The sequence below is a fragment of the Candoia aspera genome, chromosome 2 (assembly GCF_035149785.1).
Source record: "Candoia aspera isolate rCanAsp1 chromosome 2, rCanAsp1.hap2, whole genome shotgun sequence".
In the NCBI taxonomy this organism is placed as follows: Eukaryota; Metazoa; Chordata; class Lepidosauria; order Squamata; family Boidae; genus Candoia; species Candoia aspera.
The window spans coordinates 73,766,618-73,787,588 of NC_086154.1; the positions used below are offsets into that span (position 1 = coordinate 73,766,618).

A 20,971-nucleotide genomic window follows, 5' to 3' on the forward strand; every position below is an offset into this window, starting at 1 on the left:
GATATATTGTTTTATATTTTTTTTGTTTTGTTTGGTTTTGTTCCTTTTCCCCTAGTTGTATATTATGCTGCTAGAATAGAATAGAAATGTTATTGATTTAGTCATTTGACCATATCAAAAGTATAAAACCAATACAAGTATACAGGTAAATACAAAGAAAACAATAGAACAAATTCATAATAAATCGTCACCCCTACAGTTAACCCCAATCTGATCTAAATAGTCTGTCCTCTTCAAAATAGCCTTTGATATAAAGAGTGCAGTCTTACTAGTGATATGCAGGTTTGTTCCCTGCAAAAAGTAAGACAGTTTCTCCTGGATGCCCCAGTATGTTTTGGTTTTTAAATAAGAATCTAAGTGAGCATTCCTTTCTGCAGAATATAGTTTGCAATCAATTTAGGAGTTTTTGAGGTTAACTCTATCCAGGTTTGCTCTAAGTTCACCCATATATCAGGGGAATAGCAGGAAGCTGTTTGTGGTGGTATAGAAATGTTTAACATCACAATCACAGAGGTATTAAATTGATGTTTAACAGCAATAAGCAATAAGGTAGAGAGGCACCTATGATGATTTCTGTGCCATTCCATCCTAGCTCTTCCTTGATCAATATGGCCAAACCCCCTATCGCCCGGCCTTTCTCTTTTGCTTTCCATGCCAGGATGACCCAGGATTTAAAGCCAAGTATCAAAATCTGTTCATCTGCAACTGTTAACCAGGTCTCTTGTACTGCAATCAGACCAAAATTGGACAGAAATTCAGATATATCACGTCGTTTGTTCTTCCATCCTGCTAGATTCCAAGTTAATATACAGATGGCTGAATCATTAACTATACTTATAGGAGAGCAGGAGGAAAAGCTAATTGTAATGTAACCTGTTCAGTCATTCATCTGCAGATATGAGATCAAGGGAGCCTGAAGTATTCAGGCATACAGACTGATTAGTGACTTGATTTTTTCTCGAAGACTCTACACAATGAAGCGGCTTGCCATGATGACTTCCTTTTGCTGTAATATTTTGTCTGGTGTCTATGTGAGCCTGGCGCACTAATGCACTGGTGTTAGGATCATCCATCTTAGGTTCTGTGTTCCTAGGGGTCTGGGGGTCTCCAGTGTTTATTTGAGTTTGCTGGGGTCAAGGTGTTGCTACTGTTCATGGCAATGGGTCCATCCATAGTATTGAGAGTTTTCTTCTGAGGGGACCCAACAGTCTGCAGACTGTTTAGTGGAACTGTGGCTTGAGAGAGAAGCAAAGCATTGGTATGGACCAGGACTTACTGTACATTAGAGGAGATATGGTGCTGCAGGTTTGATTCTACTTCATCTGTTAAAATGACCAGATCATGTTCCTTCTGATTGCTCTTTTGTTGAAAATCCTCAGTTGGGTCAAAATGTATTAGGGGTGCCTGTAGATTGTTATTATGGTTATTGGAACTTTTTCGGGAGATACTGCCACTAATTCAATCAGAGGGTCTGCTGCTAGACATGTTAACAGTGTCTGTTGTAAACTATTTAGTTTTCTCAGTATTTCATCTTGCTCACTATTTGGACGTGCTCCAAAGGAATGAATCAGCTGTGCTTCTAGAGCTTCATCAGATACCTTTCTGTTACCACGTGAGTTTGAGTGATTATCTGGGTGGCTTTTTGTCAAGGTCGAACTCTCAAGACTATCTGTGGTGGGCAGCTTATCATTCCTAGAGCCTCACTGGAGATCTTCAGCTTGCATAGTTGGATAAAAAAGTGAGCAAATTTTATTATCCTGAAACACACTTGCTTGGGTTGAGTCATATCCTCGAACATTCCATTATGGAATACTTCAGAGCTCAGTCCCTTCCCTTCCCCTATTTAACATCTATATGAAACTACTGGGAAAGGTCATCTGCCAGTTTGGGGTCAGGTATCATTGATACGCAGATGATACTCAGCTATGTATGTCTGCCTTTGGCTTAATAGAAAATACAATGTAAGCCTTGACCCAGTGTTTTAAGCTGTCAGGATCTGGGTAGGAAGGAACAAACTCCCATCCAACCCAAACAAGAGAGGGTATGACCTCTCCCCCAACCCCCATAACAACTGATTGGGATCTCCCACTCAGGAAGGAGCAGAACCACTGTAAAATGGTGCCTCCAACTCTCAGTGGGTGTAGGTAGTCCAGAGGGATCCACAGTATCAGAAGTCATGGAAAGATCTGGCAAAACTGTTGCAGATGCTGGGAAAGCCTTTAGCCCAGGAGAGGTCAAAAAAGTCACACACCAAGCATTTCTATAAAAATAATTTATTTACAGAAAGCAAAAACAAAAGCAAAACATTTAAAGTACGTAGCTCCCTTTGGAGCAAGCCTTGCTGAGCTACATTTCCAGCAGAGAGAAAAAAGGAAGTGAGAAGACAAGTCCGGGCAGCTCCTCCCCTCCCCCCAGGCTATTTGCATGAAGCACATGAGAGGAGACAATCTAATACAACCCCTTCACCTGGCCAAAATGATTAGGCACATATAGCAGTCTTAATCTGTTAGTAGGAAAACCTCAACACTCCCCTTTTTACACTATAGATTAAGTTGCAAACCAATCTTCTCTGACAACTCTTTGTGTCTTGGTACAGGAAGAGGTTTGGTTAAAATATCAGCAATCATGTCTTTTGATTCACAATATTTTAACATTATTTCTCCTTTGCTTATCATATCTTTGATATATTGATATCTAATATCGATATGTTTTGTTCTACTTCTGTAGGCTTCAGATTTTGCCATAGCAATGCAAGCTTGATTATCCTCATAAACAGTTATAGGCTGGTTCACTTCCATGCCTATGTCTTTTAACAAATGTTTAAACCATGTAACCTCATTACAGGTTTGTGTTAGAGAATAAAACTCTGCTTCTGCAGTGGAAAGAGCAACAAGTGTTTGTTTTCTAGAATGCCAGCCTAAGCTAGATCCAGCAAATTGAATTAAAATCCCAGAAGTGGATTTTCTGTCACTGACATCTGCTCCCCAGTCAGAATCGGCAAAAGCCTGCAATTTCTCAGTTCCAGAGGCATTTAGCTTCAGGCAATAATTCTTTGTTCCTTGCAAATACCTCATTAACCTCTTCAATGCTGCTTTTCCAGTAGATGTAGGCTTCTCTACCTGTCTACTTAAAATGGCCACAGAATTTGAGATATCTGGGCGAGAATGATTTGCAATGTACAGTAAACTTCCAATTGCAGATCTATAGTTCTCTGCCTCAGTTAATTGAGTTCCTCCTATATCTTTCTGAAAATCTATTATCATCGGAGTAGAGACTGGTTTATAGTCTTGCATATTAAAATCTTCTAGGAGCTTTTGAATTTTACTACGTTGGTTTAACAGAAAGCTACCATCCTTGTCTCTGTGTACTTCCAAACCTAGGTAATTGGTCACAACTCCAAGGCTTTTTAATATGAAATGGCTTTTCATGCAGGCTTCAAAATCAAGCCTTTGTTTTTCTGTTGATGTGAATAGCAGCAAATCATCAACATAAATGCACAGATACATACAGCCTTGTTTGTCCTTCTTCATATATACACAGGGATCTGCTTTTCCTTTTTCAAAACCAAAATTCTGCAGTTTTTCATCTACTTTTTGGTTCCAGGATCTAGCAGCTTGTTTTAACCCATAGATTGACTTCTGCAGTTCACAGACTAGATTCTCCCCTTTTTCATAGCCAGGGGGTTGCTGCATGTATAATCTGTGGTCTAAATCACCATAGAGAAATGCAGTTTGAATGTCATAGTGGTTAACTGACATTCCCTTGAGTGCAGCAACTTTTAACAGTAATCTAATTGATTCACCTTTAGTAACTGGTGCAAAAGTCTTGTCATAGTCTAAATCTTTCCTTTGAGTGAACCCTTTTGCAACCAACCTTGCTTTATATTTTTGGATTTTGCCATCAGCATCCCTTTTCAGTTTGAAAACCCACCTACAACCCAGACAGCGTTCATTGGGAGGTAGATTTACCAGTTTCCATGTTTTATTTTCTTTCAAGGATGCTAATTCCTGTTGCATGGCAGAATGCCAATTTTGTGCAATCTCAGGTGGTAAAGCATTCACTTGTTCTAAAGACTCAGGTTCTGTGAATATGTGAAAAGCCTTTACTGTTTCAGCCTGAAAACATGATGGAGGAACGCCTTTATTACTCCTCTGAGATCTGCAAGGTAATACAGGGCTTAAATTTTGACTCCTATCACTTTCCTGAGAAGCATCTATCTCATCAGACAGATCTTCAGTTTGCTTTTCTGGTTTAATGTCCTCATCAGGCAAAAGATCACCATCAGCAAGTCCTTGCTGTTCTTTTGTGGTGGTCAGTTCAACTGGAGAGCTAGAATTTAATCTCCCCCAGTTTTGTTCAGCAAAAGAAGCGCTTTTGCTAATTATTAATTTCTCTCCCATTATGAACCTGTAGCTCCTCTGGCTTTGTTCATAGCCAACAAAGATGGCTTTCTTTGTTGTGGGGCCTCCTTTCCTTCTCTGCTGTTTTGGAATGTGAACCCATGCAGTGCTACCAAACACTCTAAGATGGCTTACCTTTGGTTTCACACCATAAAACAAATGGAATGGAGTGTCCTGAATCATAGAGTTATACAACCTGTTCTGAACATAACAAGCAGTCGATAAAGCTTCTCCCCAAAACTTAAAACATAAGCGTGAATCTTTTAACATGCATTCCATCGCATTTTGCAAGGTTCTGCCCTTTCTTTCAGCAACACCACTTTGCTGAGGGGTGTACGGGTTAGAAAGAATTTGTTCTATCCCTTTTTCCACTAGGAACCTTCTGAATTTGTGAGAAAGGTATTCTCCTCCTCTATCACATTGGAGTGCAGATACAGGCCTAGGGAATTTTCCATTTGCCCATGTCACAAAACTTTTAAATTTCTCAAATGCCTCATCTTTATGTTTTAAGATGTAGATAAATGTGTATCTTGAGAAATCATCAATGATGGTCATTGCATACCTTGCTTGTCCAAGACTTGGAGCAAAAGGACCAATAATGTCAGAGTGTACAATTTCCAAAGGTCTAGTTGTAACTCTGTCACTGTGCTTACTCACAGGAGCTTTTAGTGTTTTGCATTCTTTGCAAACTACACAGTCTAAGTATTTATCACAGGGTTTTATCTTTAGGTCAGCACACAGCTGTGGCATTTGTGCTATATACTTGAAATTAGCATGACCAAATCTCCTGTGCATCAGGTGTACACATTGGTCATGATATGGTATGTTGCCAACTGCAGCCTTGCAGCTTGGCTTCCTTGCATTTTGCACAATGTACAAGGAGTCTTTTAACATACCAGTAGCACACAATTTCCCATTTTTACGTATCTCACAACCATTTTTCTTAAATGTTATGATATACCCTGTTGCAGCCAATTGTGCCACAGATAATAGGTTTGATTGTAAATTTGGCACATACAACACACCTTTTACAGTTTCTCCTAAGCTGGATAAATACAAGTCACCTTGTCCCATAATTTTGGTCACAGACCCATCAGCCAAAGATACACTTTGTCTTTCAGTTTTAGACAGTGACACAAAAGAGCTTTTACAATTACATAAATGACAATTGGCCCCAGAATCTAACACCCTTCAGAATTACCCTTCTCAGCAACCTGTGCAATCTGGGTTGTCTGAAGAGCCTTCTTCTGTGTTGCCCTTGTGTTCTTCTGCTCTGTCTTTCTACCCTTGGGTCTCATGGCACAGTCTCTTTGCAAATGTCCAGCTGAACCACAAGTGAAGCATCGCTGGCTTGCTAGTGCTGTGCCCTCAGGTTCCTTTCCCTTCTTTTCCCTCATTTTCTGGTCTTGCAGCTTTCCAAAAGAGATGGGGGGGGATCTTTCCTCTCTCTTCTCCCATTCAGCGAGTAAGCGCTGTGTAACATACGATGGGGTGAGGTCTGCTTCAGGCATAGCCTCCAGGGTACAAATCAGCGTGTCCCATGTTGCATTTAGTGAGGACAGGAGGATATAGGATTTTGTGAGAGGTGTAAATTCCATTCCTCTCTCCTGCAACTCAACAAACAGCTGCTGAATATAATGCAGGTGCTCAGGAAGGCTATCTCCTTCTGCAAGGTAGGCTCTGTACAGCTTTTTCGTCAGAGTAACTTTACTCCCTGCTGTTGCCTTTACATATAAGTCTCTCAAAGCGTCCCAAAGTTGCTTTGCAGACTGCATGCCTCGCACGTGGACTAGCTGATTGTCCTCAACTCCCAAGATAATGGTGGCTCTAGCCCGCTCATCCTGTCTCAGCCATTCAGCACTGGGATTTTGAGGGGTTTGCTCACCAATTGGCAGCCAAAGATCCTCTCTGCGAAGATACATTTCCATCTTCAGGGCCCAATTCAAATAGTTGGTCTCTGATAGGCGCTCCAGAGGCATCGCTGAGGGCTGGGAGGTAGCCATGGCTTCTTCCTTCTTTTGCAAGTCACCTCAGCTGGCTTCTTTGTCCTGTAGACTGGCAGTTGCTGGAAAATCTCCAGGTGGCTCCAAAGAAAATCTTCACAGGTCTTTGCTACCTGCCTTTAAATTGTGCATGAGGTGTGGAGTTGATCTCTCTTTTCTCTCTGGGTTTTACTGGGTTGTTTACTGGGCACATAACCTGTTGCAGATGCTGGGAAAGCCTTTAGCCCAGGAGAGGTCAAAAAAGTCACACACCAAGCATTTCTATAAAAATAATTTATTTACAGAAAGCAAAAACAAAAGCAAAACATTTAAAGTACGTAGCTCCCTTTGGAGCAAGCCTTGCTGAGCTACATTTCCAGCAGAGAGAGAAAAGGAAGTGAGAAGACAAGTCCGGGCAGCTCCTCCCCTCCCCCCAGGCTATTTGCATGAAGCACGTGAGAGGAGACAATCTAATACAACCCCTTCACCTGGCCAAAATGATTAGGCACATATAGCAGTCTTAATCTGTTAGTAGGAAAACCTCAACAAAAACAAGTGTGCTTCCATTTCATTTGACCATTACTTGTGTATATAACATAAGAATGTAGGTTGATTTATTAATATGAAGAAGAAATATCACATGATTTGGTTGATCTTAGTCTTTCCCAGCTATGTGGCCTTAACTTTCATAATCTACAGCCAAGGCGGATGCCCATAACTTCTACATATATCCTTTGTTCCTTAAAAAAAAAGTGGGGAAAGCCTTTGGCCTTTACTTTGAAATAAAATTCTTTACAATCACTAGAAACCTTTCTTTAAATTGAATTACATTCTATACTCCCTGGGAAATTCAGAAGAAGCTTCAGCAAGCATTGTATCTCAAAGGGAAGGAAGTTTTCCTTGCTCAGGGATTGGGCAATGGCCTCCTGGACTTATTTTTATTAGCAGCAAAAGGAATCAGGCTTGTCACATCAACTGTAGATCACCTTTAAAATGTTGTGTTGCATTATGTGGATAGAGGACAAAAAACAAGCTGCAAAGAAGCCAGGGTTAGCCAGACATATCAAGTTGTAGTTATGCAATGTATGAATACACTGTAGAATACCCTTCCTGCAGTGATCTGGCAGGCACCCACCTTTTTAGCCTTCTGGAAGGCCATAAAGAGCGGGCTCTACCCCAGGAACTTGGGTAGAGTGAGGTGGGAACCTGTAGATGGTTAGTTGAGGCATCCCAGGAGCCTGGCTGAGGCATAGTTTTTTTGTTTTGTTTTGATGGTTTTTTACTGTTCAGGTTTTGTTGTGAGCTGCCCACGGTTGTGTTCTAAGATGAGTGGCTGTACAAACCTTTTAAATAAATAAATAAACAACTTGAAAATGTGACAGTCAATGACAGAAAAGTACGCACCTGTAATGAACTTTTTCATTCTGTTTACGGCTGGATATTGCAAAAATAATAGCTCTTTAATTAGTCCTCTGGATGGAGAGGGCCAATGTATTAATAACACTTTTTGTTGACTATCAACCTCACCTTTGGCTTTGCTGAAGTTTGATTTCTGCCAAATGTCTGACTGTGCTTCATTACATAGAATCACCTCCGTCGTAAATGCTTTGAATGAGCTACAGTTCCTGTTTCTGTACCAGCAGTGTCTGGGCAGAGCCATCTTCCTGTTTCCACTCATGGCTGGAGTATCACCTGCTGAACAATCATATGAATGTGGATTTGATTTTGTTTGCCACATTCTTCTAGCTAAATGAATAGTACGGTTTAATATAGGACACTTAGGAGAATCCTTAACAGCATACAACAAGAATTCAATACTGGCTCCATTCATTGATTTTGTTTTCCCGAGAGCTTCCTTGTGTGCCATCTGGTTAAGGGGGCAGTCTGAGGTCCTGCATCCTTCCCTTAATTACTTATGCTGGCCTGTTTGTGAAGCAGTTGTCACTTCAGACATAACTGGAAAACACACCTTGCAGCTGTAGCTTTTTGAGCCTCAACTAGCCTACCACAGAGCAGTGATGGTGGGAATCTTGTTTCTTTAGCCTTGGACATTTTTTTCATGTTAAAACCTTTTGCCTAGAATTTTAATTCAGCCCCTTGATTATTTTCCCTCCTTCTTAAACTGCTCATTGCTGAAATTCTGGACTCCAGGGTTGTACACAGTGTATCATGACTTTAAGAAATAAACTGAACAGATTGTTTAGGTTGTTTTTTGCAGAGAGGCTGTTTTTGTGACTCTCCAATGGCTGCTCTCAAGCACACTGGTTGCTATAGCAGTAATCAACAACAACAACAACAACATAATTTAGCATAAAGAAACCCTCTTTTGAATATTGGAGAACTAGTTAAACTTTAGAGCAGTTTTGAAAAGTTAATCCTTATTTCAAGTATAGGTCTGTTGTCACTCCCCAAAACATATTTAGTTTTACAGAATAAATTTCCGTTCATAGAGAAGCCTGAGAATCAGGCCAAAATAGTATTTGCAGGATGGGGTTTCTACTTTATCTGTCTTGTTTTGGACACCATTTCCCTTTGATTTTAAAAAAAACCCTTACTAACATCCTCACTCTTCTTGTTCTTAATCCCAGATAAATTAGGAATATTGAATTTAGTTACCACTTAGTATTTTCTGAAATACTTTTTTGGCAAATTAAAAATGCCAGGATTTGCTAGGCTGGACAGTCTGGTCTCTTATGCAGTATCAAGTTCAGTGAACCAGTCCATACATGAATATATTGTGTGTTAAGTGAATACATGCTCATATAAGCAGAGTAATTTGTGCTTTGATCCTACTGGATTTACGTGGTGGTATTTATCTGCTTATTTGGGATGCTCAAAGATCAGTTCTGATCGTATTCTTTTGCTCAGTTGTGCATGTTATTATTTTCCTCCTCATGCTCAGCCTATTAGAGGTGTGTATGAGCCAATATCTGGCCCTACGCACTACTCCTACCTAAGCAAATGGGTGCAATATCTAATTGGTGCTTCTCCCCTCTTTTTTTTCATAAGTATTCTAACAGAGCAAATATATATACTGTGTGGCAAGCTTGCTGGTCAAGGTGACTTTCAAAGGAATCTGGTTTATATATAACCATTTAACTATGGCTTTGCTGTGGGCTATTTCTAAAATGATCTGCAGTATCTGAACTCCTGCCCAGAAGCATTAACCCTGAATATAAGAACATACTGTATATTAGATTTTTAGAATTTACTTGATTTGGGAATATGTTGCTCTGATTAGTAGGTCTCTGCCTAGGTCAAAAGAATATTTATTCCTTCAAAATTAGCAGAAGAAAAAAATGTTTTGCTCCTTCCTGCTCCAGTCTCCCCCCTTTGAAAGAATATGGAAAACTAGCAATACATTGGTTAACGGTACTCCCCCAGATCCCTTCCTTTTGCAATGGTGCTACTGTTTTCTCATCCCATTTCAGGTGATGTTATGGATATCTATCAGCGAGAGTTCCTAGCACTGAGAGACCGTTTGCATGCTGCAGAACAGGAAAGCCTCAAGCGGTCAAAGGAGCTAAATGTAGTCCTGGATGAAATAAAGAGAGCCATCTCTGAAAAGCAAGCCCTACGGGATATAAATCGGACGTGGAGCAGTTTATCTGGTAAATCCGGCTTTAAAAAAGATGAGCTGTACTGAGGTCTGCCTCAACCTGATGCCAAAGGCAGTGCTGGCTGGAAGGCCTGGGAACTGGAATCTGTCAGGGCTGGAACCCCAGTTGTGGAAGGCTGACAAAGAGCATTTGCTATGCAGATATTTTGTAGGTCACTGAATGTAATAATGGGGGCTTGAAGTTTATGAACATGTAATCATTGAATCATGATAGTTTGGAAGGGACCTTAGAGGTCATCTAGTCCAACCTCTGTTAATTGTAGGGAAGTAATATTTCATTAAACTCACCGTGCATGAAATGATGTGAAAATTGTGGAGTTCTTGGTGCTCTCCGAGCCTGGTTATTTTCTTGCAGATGTTTCATTGCCCGACTAGGCAACATCTCCAGTTCTTCATGTCTGCAAGAAAATAACCAGGCTCAGAGAGCACCAAGGACTCTACAGTTCAACCTTGAGCTACAGATACTCTCTTCGAATGATGTGAAAATTATTTAAAATATTCTTAGTCCACTGAAAAAATATATAGTCATCTTGAACATGCAAACTGATGTTGCAGATGGAAGTTATCCCATTAAAGATCTTATCTCTATGTCCTTAGTCCTTTGCAACCAAATTATTTATACCTCTGCTATTATAGCTTTAGTTCTGTGTGAACCCCAACACTGCTGCTTGATTTCTAGTTTCCTCTGATGCTTTCCTGGTTTCTCTATATCCTTTTTCTCAATAGCTTTAGGCAGCTGATCTCTGTAGGCAACCTGTAAACCACTACCCCTTTGCACAGAAAAATCTTCCTAGCCTTATGTGCATAATAATAATAATAATAATAATAATTATTATTATTATTATTATTATTATTATTTATTAAATGCATATGCTGCCTGAATCCCAGCAACTCTGGGCAGATTGCAAATTGTTAAAAACATTTGAAAACGAATAACAATACACAAAAACACAAAAGAAAGAAACAAGATAGCAAAGAAAGAAACCTGGATGGAACAAGGGAGAGGAAGAAAGGGGCGTTAGGCATCCTCACCAAAGGCCTGGGAGAAGAGCCACGTCTTCAGGTCCTTCAAAACCCCAGTAGGGTGGGGGCTGTTCAAATCTCGGGGGATCCTCGTTCCCAAGGGCAGGCACTGCTACAGTGAAGGCGCACTTCTGGAGTCCTGATAGGTGGCATTGTTTAATCGATGGAACCTGGCTTGCTCCAACCCTACCAGATTGAACTGGCCAGGCAGAAACTTTGGGAGACAGACAGTCCCTCAAGTAGCCAGGCCCTATGCCATGTAGGGCCACCAGCTCCTTGAATCGCACCCAGAAGAAACCTGGCAACCAGTGCAGCTTGCAACGCAGAGCTGTTACATAGGTATAGAAGAGAGACTACATGGGGAGTACGGCCTCTGCTGCTTCAGCGCCACCTGGTAGTGATTGCATAAGCCCCTTGAAGAGGCTGTGTCAAAATATTTAAATTGACTAATTTATAAAGGTATATAACTGCTTTCAAAAGGACTATAATTTTCTTATTTGAATTGAAATTTAAGGTGTATATTTCTTTAAAAAAATAGTGGTGTCACTTACAGTTGGATTTTACATCCAGACACACACTGGCTTCTTTTCCAAATAAAAACTTATTTTCATGGATGCATTCAGTCTTCCTGAATGGCACAAATTTAGAACATAACTACTGGGGATGTGCAGTGTTTTAGATTCAGTGCCCAAAAGGTGCTTTCAGTGAGGCCTGAAGCGCTTTTTGGTGAACAAATCTAAAGAGCTGCATAGCTCTAATAAATATTAGAGGAAATTAGGGTTCTGAGATTTGATATAAATACAGACCTGGCCATAAATTTCTGTTTCTCTTCTCTCAAAAAGCCCGAGGAAGAATGAAGCATGGCTGTTTGAAGCCTTAGGTACTTCATGCTAAAAGTAATGGGATTAGAGGATACAGGTGAAAAAGACTGTACTATTTCACAAAGTGGTCGTCTTAGTTGGCCAGATAGCGTATGAAATGGTTATGTCCAGCAAAATGGGTTGAACATATCCATGGGTTCGCCTGTTTTCCCTCAGATGAAACAAAATTAAAACTCTGGAATATCACTAACAAGAATGTGCTGCATCTTCCAACCATCTTCCATCATTTGCCACATTTGTTGTCCAAGGAGAATAGCCTGCAGCCAGCGATACACGTGGGACAAGGGCGCACTGGAGGTAAGTGGGTGCCAACTGTTCAGTCAATGGTTATTCTTTTCTAATCCTAACTGGTTCAGACGTGCAGTGACTGGAATCCCACAACATGCCTAGCCAAAGTATGGCTTATTTGTTTGTGGCTTAAGACAGGAATTCTAAAACTGGGTCACACTCCCATGGGGATCATGAGCAGCTTAGTCACAATGTTTAAAGCAGTGTTTCTCAACCTTGGCAACTTTAAGGTGCGTGGACTTCACCTCCCAGAATTCTCCAGCCAGCCATGCTGGCTGAGGAATTCTGGGAGTTGAAGTCCACACATCTTAAAGTTGCCAAGGTTGAGAAACATTGGTTTAACGAGTTTTGCCTCAAAGAGAGTAGTTGAACTTGCACTTTTGAATATTACTACATTTCTCTATCTACTGCCTTTCCTTAAGAGAGGCAAAATGTTTTATAAAAGTACAACAATATTATACCCTGTAATGGTTATTTAAGTTACAGAATGCCATTTTGTTCAGCTTCTCTTAGAAATATTCATGTATCTCTAGCATCTCCACCAGCATCACTTCTGCTAGTACATCCACAGACTTTGGATTGTCAGGAGAAGCATGTGTGTTCATGAACTTTGGCATTTTCATCTGCTATTTCAAATGCTGAGGCTTTCAAAATGGAAAAGGTTTTTTTGGGTGGTAAGAAGAAAGCTAAAAATGACCAAGGTACTGGTAGTGATTAAAGAAAATTTTGGATAACAATCCGAATTATGCAAGTAAGGGTTTTCTATAATTGGTACTACAAAGGAAAAATATTGATAGAAAACAACTGTGGAATGCGAAATGAGAATAGCTGTCTTGAAAATACAATTCAGATTTCAGGAATTATGCAAAAGTAAGCAAGCTCATCCTTCCCATTGAAAAATATGGTTTTAAATTGATTTTTTAAAAATTTCCAATGAAATGGTTTTATTTTTTTAAAAGTTGAAAAGTTTTATCACTGTTGTGTTTGATATTTAGATTACATTTTAATTATTAAAAATAAGTGGTATGTTTATATCTTGCCAACCTCAATAAAATTATTAATTTTATTCATAGCAAGGGAGTTACACAAAACCATTTATCATTCTGGGGGTTTGGTATTGCAAAGTTTTAAAATCCATGGTTTAAGATTCTGTATGAACTCAGAGTCCTTTGCAGTGGGGCAGCTAATAAATTTAAATAAACGAACAAACATTGTGGCATGTAGCTTGTAATAGTGTATACAGGTAGTCCTCACTTAATAACCATTCATTTAGTGATGGTTCAGACTTATGACAGTGCTGAAAAACCGACTTGTGACCAGTCCTCACACCATGGCAGCATCACAGTCACGTGATCATGATTTGGGTGCTTGGCAACCAGTTCGCATTTATGACCGTCACAGCATCCCATGGTCGTGATTGCCATTTTCAACCTTCCTGGCTGGCTTCTGGCAAGCAAAATCAATGGGGAACCACGTGATTTGCTTAATGACCACATGGTTTGCTTAACGCCTGTGGTGATTCCCTTAACCACCACCACAAAAAATTTGTAAAATCAGGTCGGATTCACTTAATGACTGCTTTGCTTAGCAACTGAAATTCTGGTCCCAATTGTGGCCATTAAGTGAGGACTACTGTATGTAATCCCTGTCCTAACAGTCAGGAACCATGCTGAGACGAGGAATAGGTCTCTAGTGTTTTATTACTGCTACATTAGACAGAAAATCCTAACAAACTGAAGAAGCATGGGAAAAACCCAGACAGATAAACCCCAAAAGTCAAGGTGGGTCTGTTCTGTGTCTCTTTGAATGACTGCTCAAATTCTTGCTACTAAGCATGCGTTTTCCCCCCTGGATAGGGGCCCCCTCCTGCTCACCATCAGTGCTCATGACAATCCCAGCCAATTATGCTTTATTCCACAAAGCATGTTGAAAAAAACTGGTTTAGCATGTGCGTGAACCCAAACAATGTCATTCAAGCTGTGTATTGCTTTAGCATTTTAGAATCAGTTATATGTAGTATATTTACCTACATATGTATGTAGTAGAATTTTTTAGTGCTATGTTGGAACTGGAGACCAGGGTACATTATTACACTGAAGCACAGATTAGTTTATTGATGGCACTGGAGCCAAAGCCAGGGCTAAACAGGGATGACATTACAGTTCCTCTTTATACGTGTGATTGGATATAGCAGCAAGGCATTTCATTGCACGTGTGTGTGCTTAGTGAGGCCAGTGAAGCGATTAGAGTGTCACTAGGGGTCAGAACTACAAAGACAATGAGGTTTGAAAGAAGAAAGAGGCAGTATTTCTGAACATAGCTTACTTTCTTTTGCTTTCCCAGAGCTCTGTTCACCTCCTAGCAACACCCCAATTTATCAGCATTTGTTGGCCTTCTAAATGTTTTACGGTTAAGCTGACAAGTTTCATTTCCTAACTTGGCCCAGTTTGACACTGTCTACTGAGCCAGTGCTTTGTTTTCCATGGGAAGATGCATTTGGGTAGGGGCTTTTAGCTTGGCCACCTCCAATCTCCCATATGTACCAAATTTACGTGATAAGAAAACAAAATTTTCCTTGATTAATTACCTATATATTGGAGGATTTATAGATGGATAGTTGTGGATGGAAGTGCAGATAGAGGCAGAGATCCAAAAAGATGAAGATTAGCCTTTGCTTGAGAATGGCCGCTTGCCTGGTGAATTTAATTCTTTTTGTAAAGCCTAAATGGAGCTTGCCTTTTCTTTCCTTCCCTAGCTAGTTACTCCTGCACCTTGTTTCATCTCCATCCAATCTTGTTCTCATCTTTCTCTTCCCTTCCCAGTGAAGCTGCTGAATTCACACCCAGTGCTAAGTCAGGATTTTTTAAAACAGTGCACTGTTAAGTAACTCATAATGGCTTGGTTATTGCATTATCAACCACTCTAACAGAGCAGAAATGAAAAGTGCACCACAACAGAGTGACAAGATAGCTGAGAGACATTTATCTGACTGGGAACTTATCAGTTATTCTCTCTGTGTCCTTTTCACACATCATTTTGATGTCAGCCAAGCTGGCCTTGAAGACAGAAGGAAGCTGTGGAAAACTCCCTGAAGCAGCTGGAGACTCTGCCAGGGACTTCCTTTGCCACTCAGACTTTGGCAGAATGTTTAAGGCAGGCTGGCAAAGGCACAGCGACTCCAGAAAGCCAACCCCAAAAGGAGATGAGTGGTATAGATTTGCCCCACCTTTGTCCTGTTTTTTTAGGCTGTGGGTTTAGACGAAGTTACTGTGATCCATCAAAATACCATCTTGCCCACCTGAGAATCTTTCTGAATTGGGCAGGCGTCTCAAGACAAACTGGGAATACTGTTAGTGTGATGTCCTGCCCCCACTGCTGCCACAGTCCCTCTAGCAAACTGGAGGTATCAGTAGAATATCTGTAGCTCAGGGTTGAACTGTGGAGTCCTTGGTGCTCTCTGAGCGTGGTTGTTGGCTTGCAGATGTTTCATCACCCAACTTGGTAATATCATCAGTGCAATAACAGTGGTAACATCATTATCTAGTTGGGTAATGCAATTTCTGCAAGCAAACAACCAAGCTCAGAGAGCACCAAGGACTCCACAAACTGGAGTCTGAGGTCCTGGAGACTGAGGTCCTGGTTTTTCCCTGGTTTTCTGAAAACTTCAAGCAATGAAAGAGACTAGGCAAAAATCAGAGTAAAAGTGGTACAAGGCTCACCATGAAGCAGACTGGACACAGGTTAGTGCCTAGATGTGCCTATCATGCACAAAGAAAGCTCTCTTTGTTGCCTCCATTGCACCCTCAAAGAGCCATCCATCAGAACTTTTTAAGGGGGTTGAGAAAATCTAATACTGGAATCTTCAAAGACCAGCTATGATATTTGCATGGTACTTTGAAGATAAAGAGGTAAGCCAAGATTGTAGAGAACATCCTGGAAGGCTGGAAGGGATAGGGAGAAACAACCTAATCAGTTTCCCTTCTGGTAAATAGATGTTTTATGACTGGCATTCATTGGGCAAGAATGCCTATATTGTGCTCTCAAAACCCCAAATGTGCCCACGAACCTCAAAGTGTTGGGAACTCCTAGCTTTGCATTATTTATGCACCCAGCCACTGTAGCATATTCAATAAGCCATGCCTTAGTCAGTGTGAATTCAGCCAATATAATCAGTAGATATAAAAACATACAGATCCTTACTACATACAATAAATGTTTTTATGTATTAGCTAATTCATTACAACTATATTGAATCCTTTCTCTGGAAGCTAAGGCAGCTTACATGGGAATCTCCCAAAATTTTATCCCGTGAGTTGGGTTGGACTGAGGAAGAGTAATTGACCCAAAGTCACTCTGGAAGCTCCATGGAGATTTGAACTTGAGTATCCTCAAAGTCTAACAACCTTACTACTGCAGAACATAACACTTTGAAATGTAAAATTTAAGATTTTCTTCTTGATTCCCTCTTCAATTTTGTTTGTTTTTTAAGCACTGTTATCTTTTTAAAAACCTTCCCTACAACTGCTGCGGTGATCTGCATAGTGTGCCCTTTAATGGTATTTATGTATTAGTTCATACCCAAGAATATAGGAGAACTGACCAAATTCAGAACTGAACTCCTTTTGAAAGAGATGTAAGATAGCAAGAAAGTGTTTGGTTGTTAGAAAGATAATTTCAAGTTTGCTTTGTTTTGCTCCTTTACAGTATCAATAGTCATGGGGATCCCCAGTGTCAAAAGGGAGGTGCATTCATATCTGACAGATACCCTGAACTCCTTGATCTCTGAGCTCAACCAGCAGGAGAAGGAAGATTCTGTCATTGTGGTCCTGATTGCTGAGGTAACATGATCCTTCCACTTCTGAAGCCTGCTTTGATAGCTCTGTATCCTCTTATTGTCGGCCTGACAGGAACTTGGTGCTGAACTGGGAAGCCACAATTTCTCATAAAGTAGCAGGATGATTTTCACATGGCTATGAGCCAACTTCCTCTTTGGCACAGAGAGAGGAGTCTAACTTCAGGCTGCTGTCCGACAAGGATCGTCGCCCATATCCTGCCAGTGGGGCCCGGTGGGATGCTTCGAATGTGAAACAACGCTTGGGCGCATTCAGCTGTGGAGGGTCAGCATGTTAGCAGAAGTCTGCTTACTGCCTTACCAACACGTTTGTGCATCGTTTTAATTTCAGCTGTACTGCGTTGGTTGAGGTTTGATCTTATAGAGTTAGAGGGAGTTGTTTACTGAAATGCTGTCTTCAAAAGAGACAGTAGACAATTGCCCTGGTGATATTCTCTCAGGATTTGTTGCAGAAATAATAAGGTAATAATAAGACTGAGCTGAAACTGAGGCATGTGCTTTTTCCAAATGAATGCCTTTAATCAAAACAGGTTTTGAACTCTGAAATTAGTATGACCATAAGGCATTAATAAACTATGGCTGCCATTTATCTTAGGATTTATATGCATGTGTGTATACATGTTTTCTTATTGTGTTACCACTGTGATTATTTATCCCCAGTTTGAAATAAAATTGTTTTATTTTCAAAAATCCTTTAAAGCGATAGAGCCTCCAGTATCCCATTATTGTAGAGAGAAAAACAAACTGTAAGGTTTTCTTTCCATTCTCTTTTCCAACATTTTTGGTTAGGATGTGATTGTCGTGTTTTAACATTTTGCCCCACACAATTAAGGAAAAGAAAGTGATCTCCATTCATAAAGCAAGAAATATTAGTGGAAAAGAGGATTTAAGGTTATGTGACATCAGATTTGCTCCTCCAGACAATAAATTCAAGCATATAAAGGAGCTCCAGGCGAAACCATCACAACTGATGTGGCTCAGTTAGATAGTAGTGGCAATAGGGACAGCTGGACTTTGAGTAAAATTCTGGACTTGTGTAGCCCAGCTGAACTCTCTGGCACAGCCATCTTGATTGTGCCATCCTTACTCCCAATATGTGGGTATCAGGGACATGACAGGGGCCGTAGGTTTAGGAGCATTGTTCCAGAACATTATTAGTGCTACTACTGAACTGTGGTAATCACTGAGCAATTGCAATAGCTTGCAGGAGTCTGTGCCTCTCCATAGGTCTGTCACAAAAGTACCCAAGCTTTAAGTACATACCTTTCTCTTGTTAGCTGGTAAGTAGAATTTCAGCATAGGAGATATAATAGTTTCTCATAACTTTGGGTAATATTTTCCTGTAGGAGACAGGAAAGGGAGTTTAGACAAGAAGTAGTTACACTTGTTGTTCATTGATATGTTAGACTATGCAAATAGCAATGTAAACTTTACCATTAGCAAAACGCCTTACTGTAAAGGAATGTAAGAATGACCTTGGGAGACAGGGAGAAGAGATCCAGCCAAGGGAACAGCAGATACAAGGCAACTTAGCCTGCAACAGGAATGTGGGCAAGGCAAGCGGCTTAGAAGGGACCCTTTCTAGTTTCTTGGGCTGTAAAGGGGATGGGGGAGAAATGTACTTTTAGATTTGCAGGATTCTGTTTATGTAACCATACAATAAAGTAGAATTAGCTCATTTGGCTGTGCTTCCCCTCTGGTCTACCTCGCAAGGCTAACATCTACTTTGCCAGTAAACATACAACAGCTTAGTAATGCTAAGCCTCCACTAAGGGTGTTTATACATCCAGCAGAGGAAAAAGTGCACTTTAAACATGCTTGAATAGCCACTTCTATCTCAAGCTGCTGCTGATACTTTATTGGTGTTATTATCAGCCAAGAGAGCAGAGGAAAGATTTTGGCCTGATCTAGTTCCTCCAGCCACTGGGCATTTTATGATATTGCAGGATTTCTCTTTTTTCTTTCCCTTTCACTATACTATACCACCACCAACTAAAATGATACAAAACGATGTACAAACTTTTAAGTTCTTCATCTAGCAGTATATTGCAAAAAACAGAGAATGGGAAAGCTTAAAAATTACGCTCCTGATCCTCCAGCTATGAGGTCTGCTACTCAGACTTAGTCTTAAGATGGTGTTTGTAGACTGAACGCATTGCTCAGAAAGGAAGGAAATGGTGGACTCTACCAGCTTCAAAAGACCAAAAGCCATTTGTTCTTGGTCTAATAGCACATGGGGTCCTGGTGTAGAAGAGAACAGAGAAACAAAAATAAACATAAAGGTTTTTATTAGCACAGCCAGAGAAACTGTTGGGCATTGCACTAAGTAAAAATTGCGTAATATTATTTAGGAGGTGGAGGGGTTTGGACCCTGTAAGCTAGACTTCCCCAGTCTCAGCTACTTCCAGATGTATGGCTCAAGTCCCATAATTATCAGTAATAGCTGAGGAATTCTGTGAGCGGATTGCACAGGTTGTGCTCTAACTATAGAGTACCTGCTCAGGTGATGGGAAGTTCTCTTCCTCTGTAATAAGACTCTGTCCTGGGTGGCTGAATGCACATTTAAAGCAGTAATATCTATGCTGATCCAACAGGGGAAAAAAGGCACATGGTCTTCCTTATTCGTTCCAGCATAGCACTCTGAATTCCAATCCTAAGATCTTGAAAAGTCGTATTTTATGTACAAGCGGCGTCCCCCCAAAGGGTCAGACATGACTCGGTGCTTGCACAGGGGACCTTTCACACACACACACAAGTCAATTGCCATTTTTGCACCTGCATAAAGTATCAAAGAAAAAAAACCCCATCGATATGTTAAAATCTTTAATCACAGAAACCAAGATCTGATTTCTGAGCAACTGTGAATGTGCCAAACCACAGATAATAGAACCACAGGTAACGAGGACCTGCAGTACTCCTTTTTTAGAGGAAGAATGCTGCTGAGATTCCTTTGCCAAATCTGACATGTTTTTTTTTTAACTAATTGTTACATTACAGCTGCACTGCTCTACAAAACCACCAACATTCCAGGAGACCGTATCTTAGTTATCTAGTTCTAAAACTAATAAAAGCCGCCTGAATTGCAGTGTATTATGGTGGGATGGCTTGTGATTTGTGTTTGTATTTTAAAGGCACAAATAATCACCTGCACATGACCTTTCTGAATGTGTCTGCTTCTCTGGCAGTTCCAGTACTCCCTTGGTGTATAATATTGAATCACATTAGAAACACTTTGGCGGTAAGTGGGTGCCTGCATTAACATCATCAAGCCTCAAACTGCTGCTGCCTGTCCCATTTTAATCCCTTGGTTTGATATTTTATTTTGAGAATTTACTTTTGAGTTCTTGGATTGGACTGCTGACATGCCAAAGAGACTGTGTTTGTTTTCAGCCCCGGACCCTGAATACTTCAGGGTCTGGGAAGAATAAACTGCAGCCGATTTTCTACAGTTTTGGAGTTGTGTTTGTTTGTTGTTACTAACAAGTCAGCTCCTGCCTCTCTGTCTACAAGGGACTTTGCCACAAAGGGGTCCCCATTTAGGCCATGTTGTTGGTCACACTTTTTAATTAGAAAGATTCACAGAATGTAAGGAAATTAAGGAAGTTACAGAAATCCTTCAATTATTTATTTTTTTAAAAAATTATTCAATTTAGGCACTACCTGATGCCAAACTGACGCTGGGTGGTATACAATAAAACTGAACAAAATAGAAAATACAATATAATAAGATTTAAAAGAAAAAGAATTAAGAAAAGGAATAGAGAACAAAAACTGATGGGAAGTCTGGCTAACAACACCCACACACCAAACAAATCCAACAAGGACCCCAACCACCCTAACCCAAGGCCTGGGAGAACAGTTGGGGCTTTAGGACTTTCTGGAATGCGTCAGGGTGGGAGCCACAGTGATATCCCGGGGAATCTTGT

At 40.5% G+C, this 20,971-nt stretch overlaps 1 protein-coding gene across 2 annotated transcripts in view; it reads left to right on the forward strand.

Annotated features, from left to right (window-relative positions):
• MGAT4B (alpha-1,3-mannosyl-glycoprotein 4-beta-N-acetylglucosaminyltransferase B) overlaps positions 1-20,971 on the forward strand; it is a 127,208-nt gene that overhangs the window by 70,380 nt on the left and 35,857 nt on the right. For both annotated transcript variants that reach the window (XM_063292237.1, XM_063292236.1), the window contains exons 2-4: positions 9,814-9,993; positions 12,062-12,202; positions 16,898-17,031. In XM_063292237.1, the coding sequence (XP_063148307.1) occupies positions 9,822-9,993; positions 12,062-12,202; positions 16,898-17,031 (447 nt within the window). In that variant the 5' untranslated portion in view covers positions 9,814-9,821. The remainder of the gene's footprint in view (positions 1-9,813; positions 9,994-12,061; positions 12,203-16,897; positions 17,032-20,971) is intronic.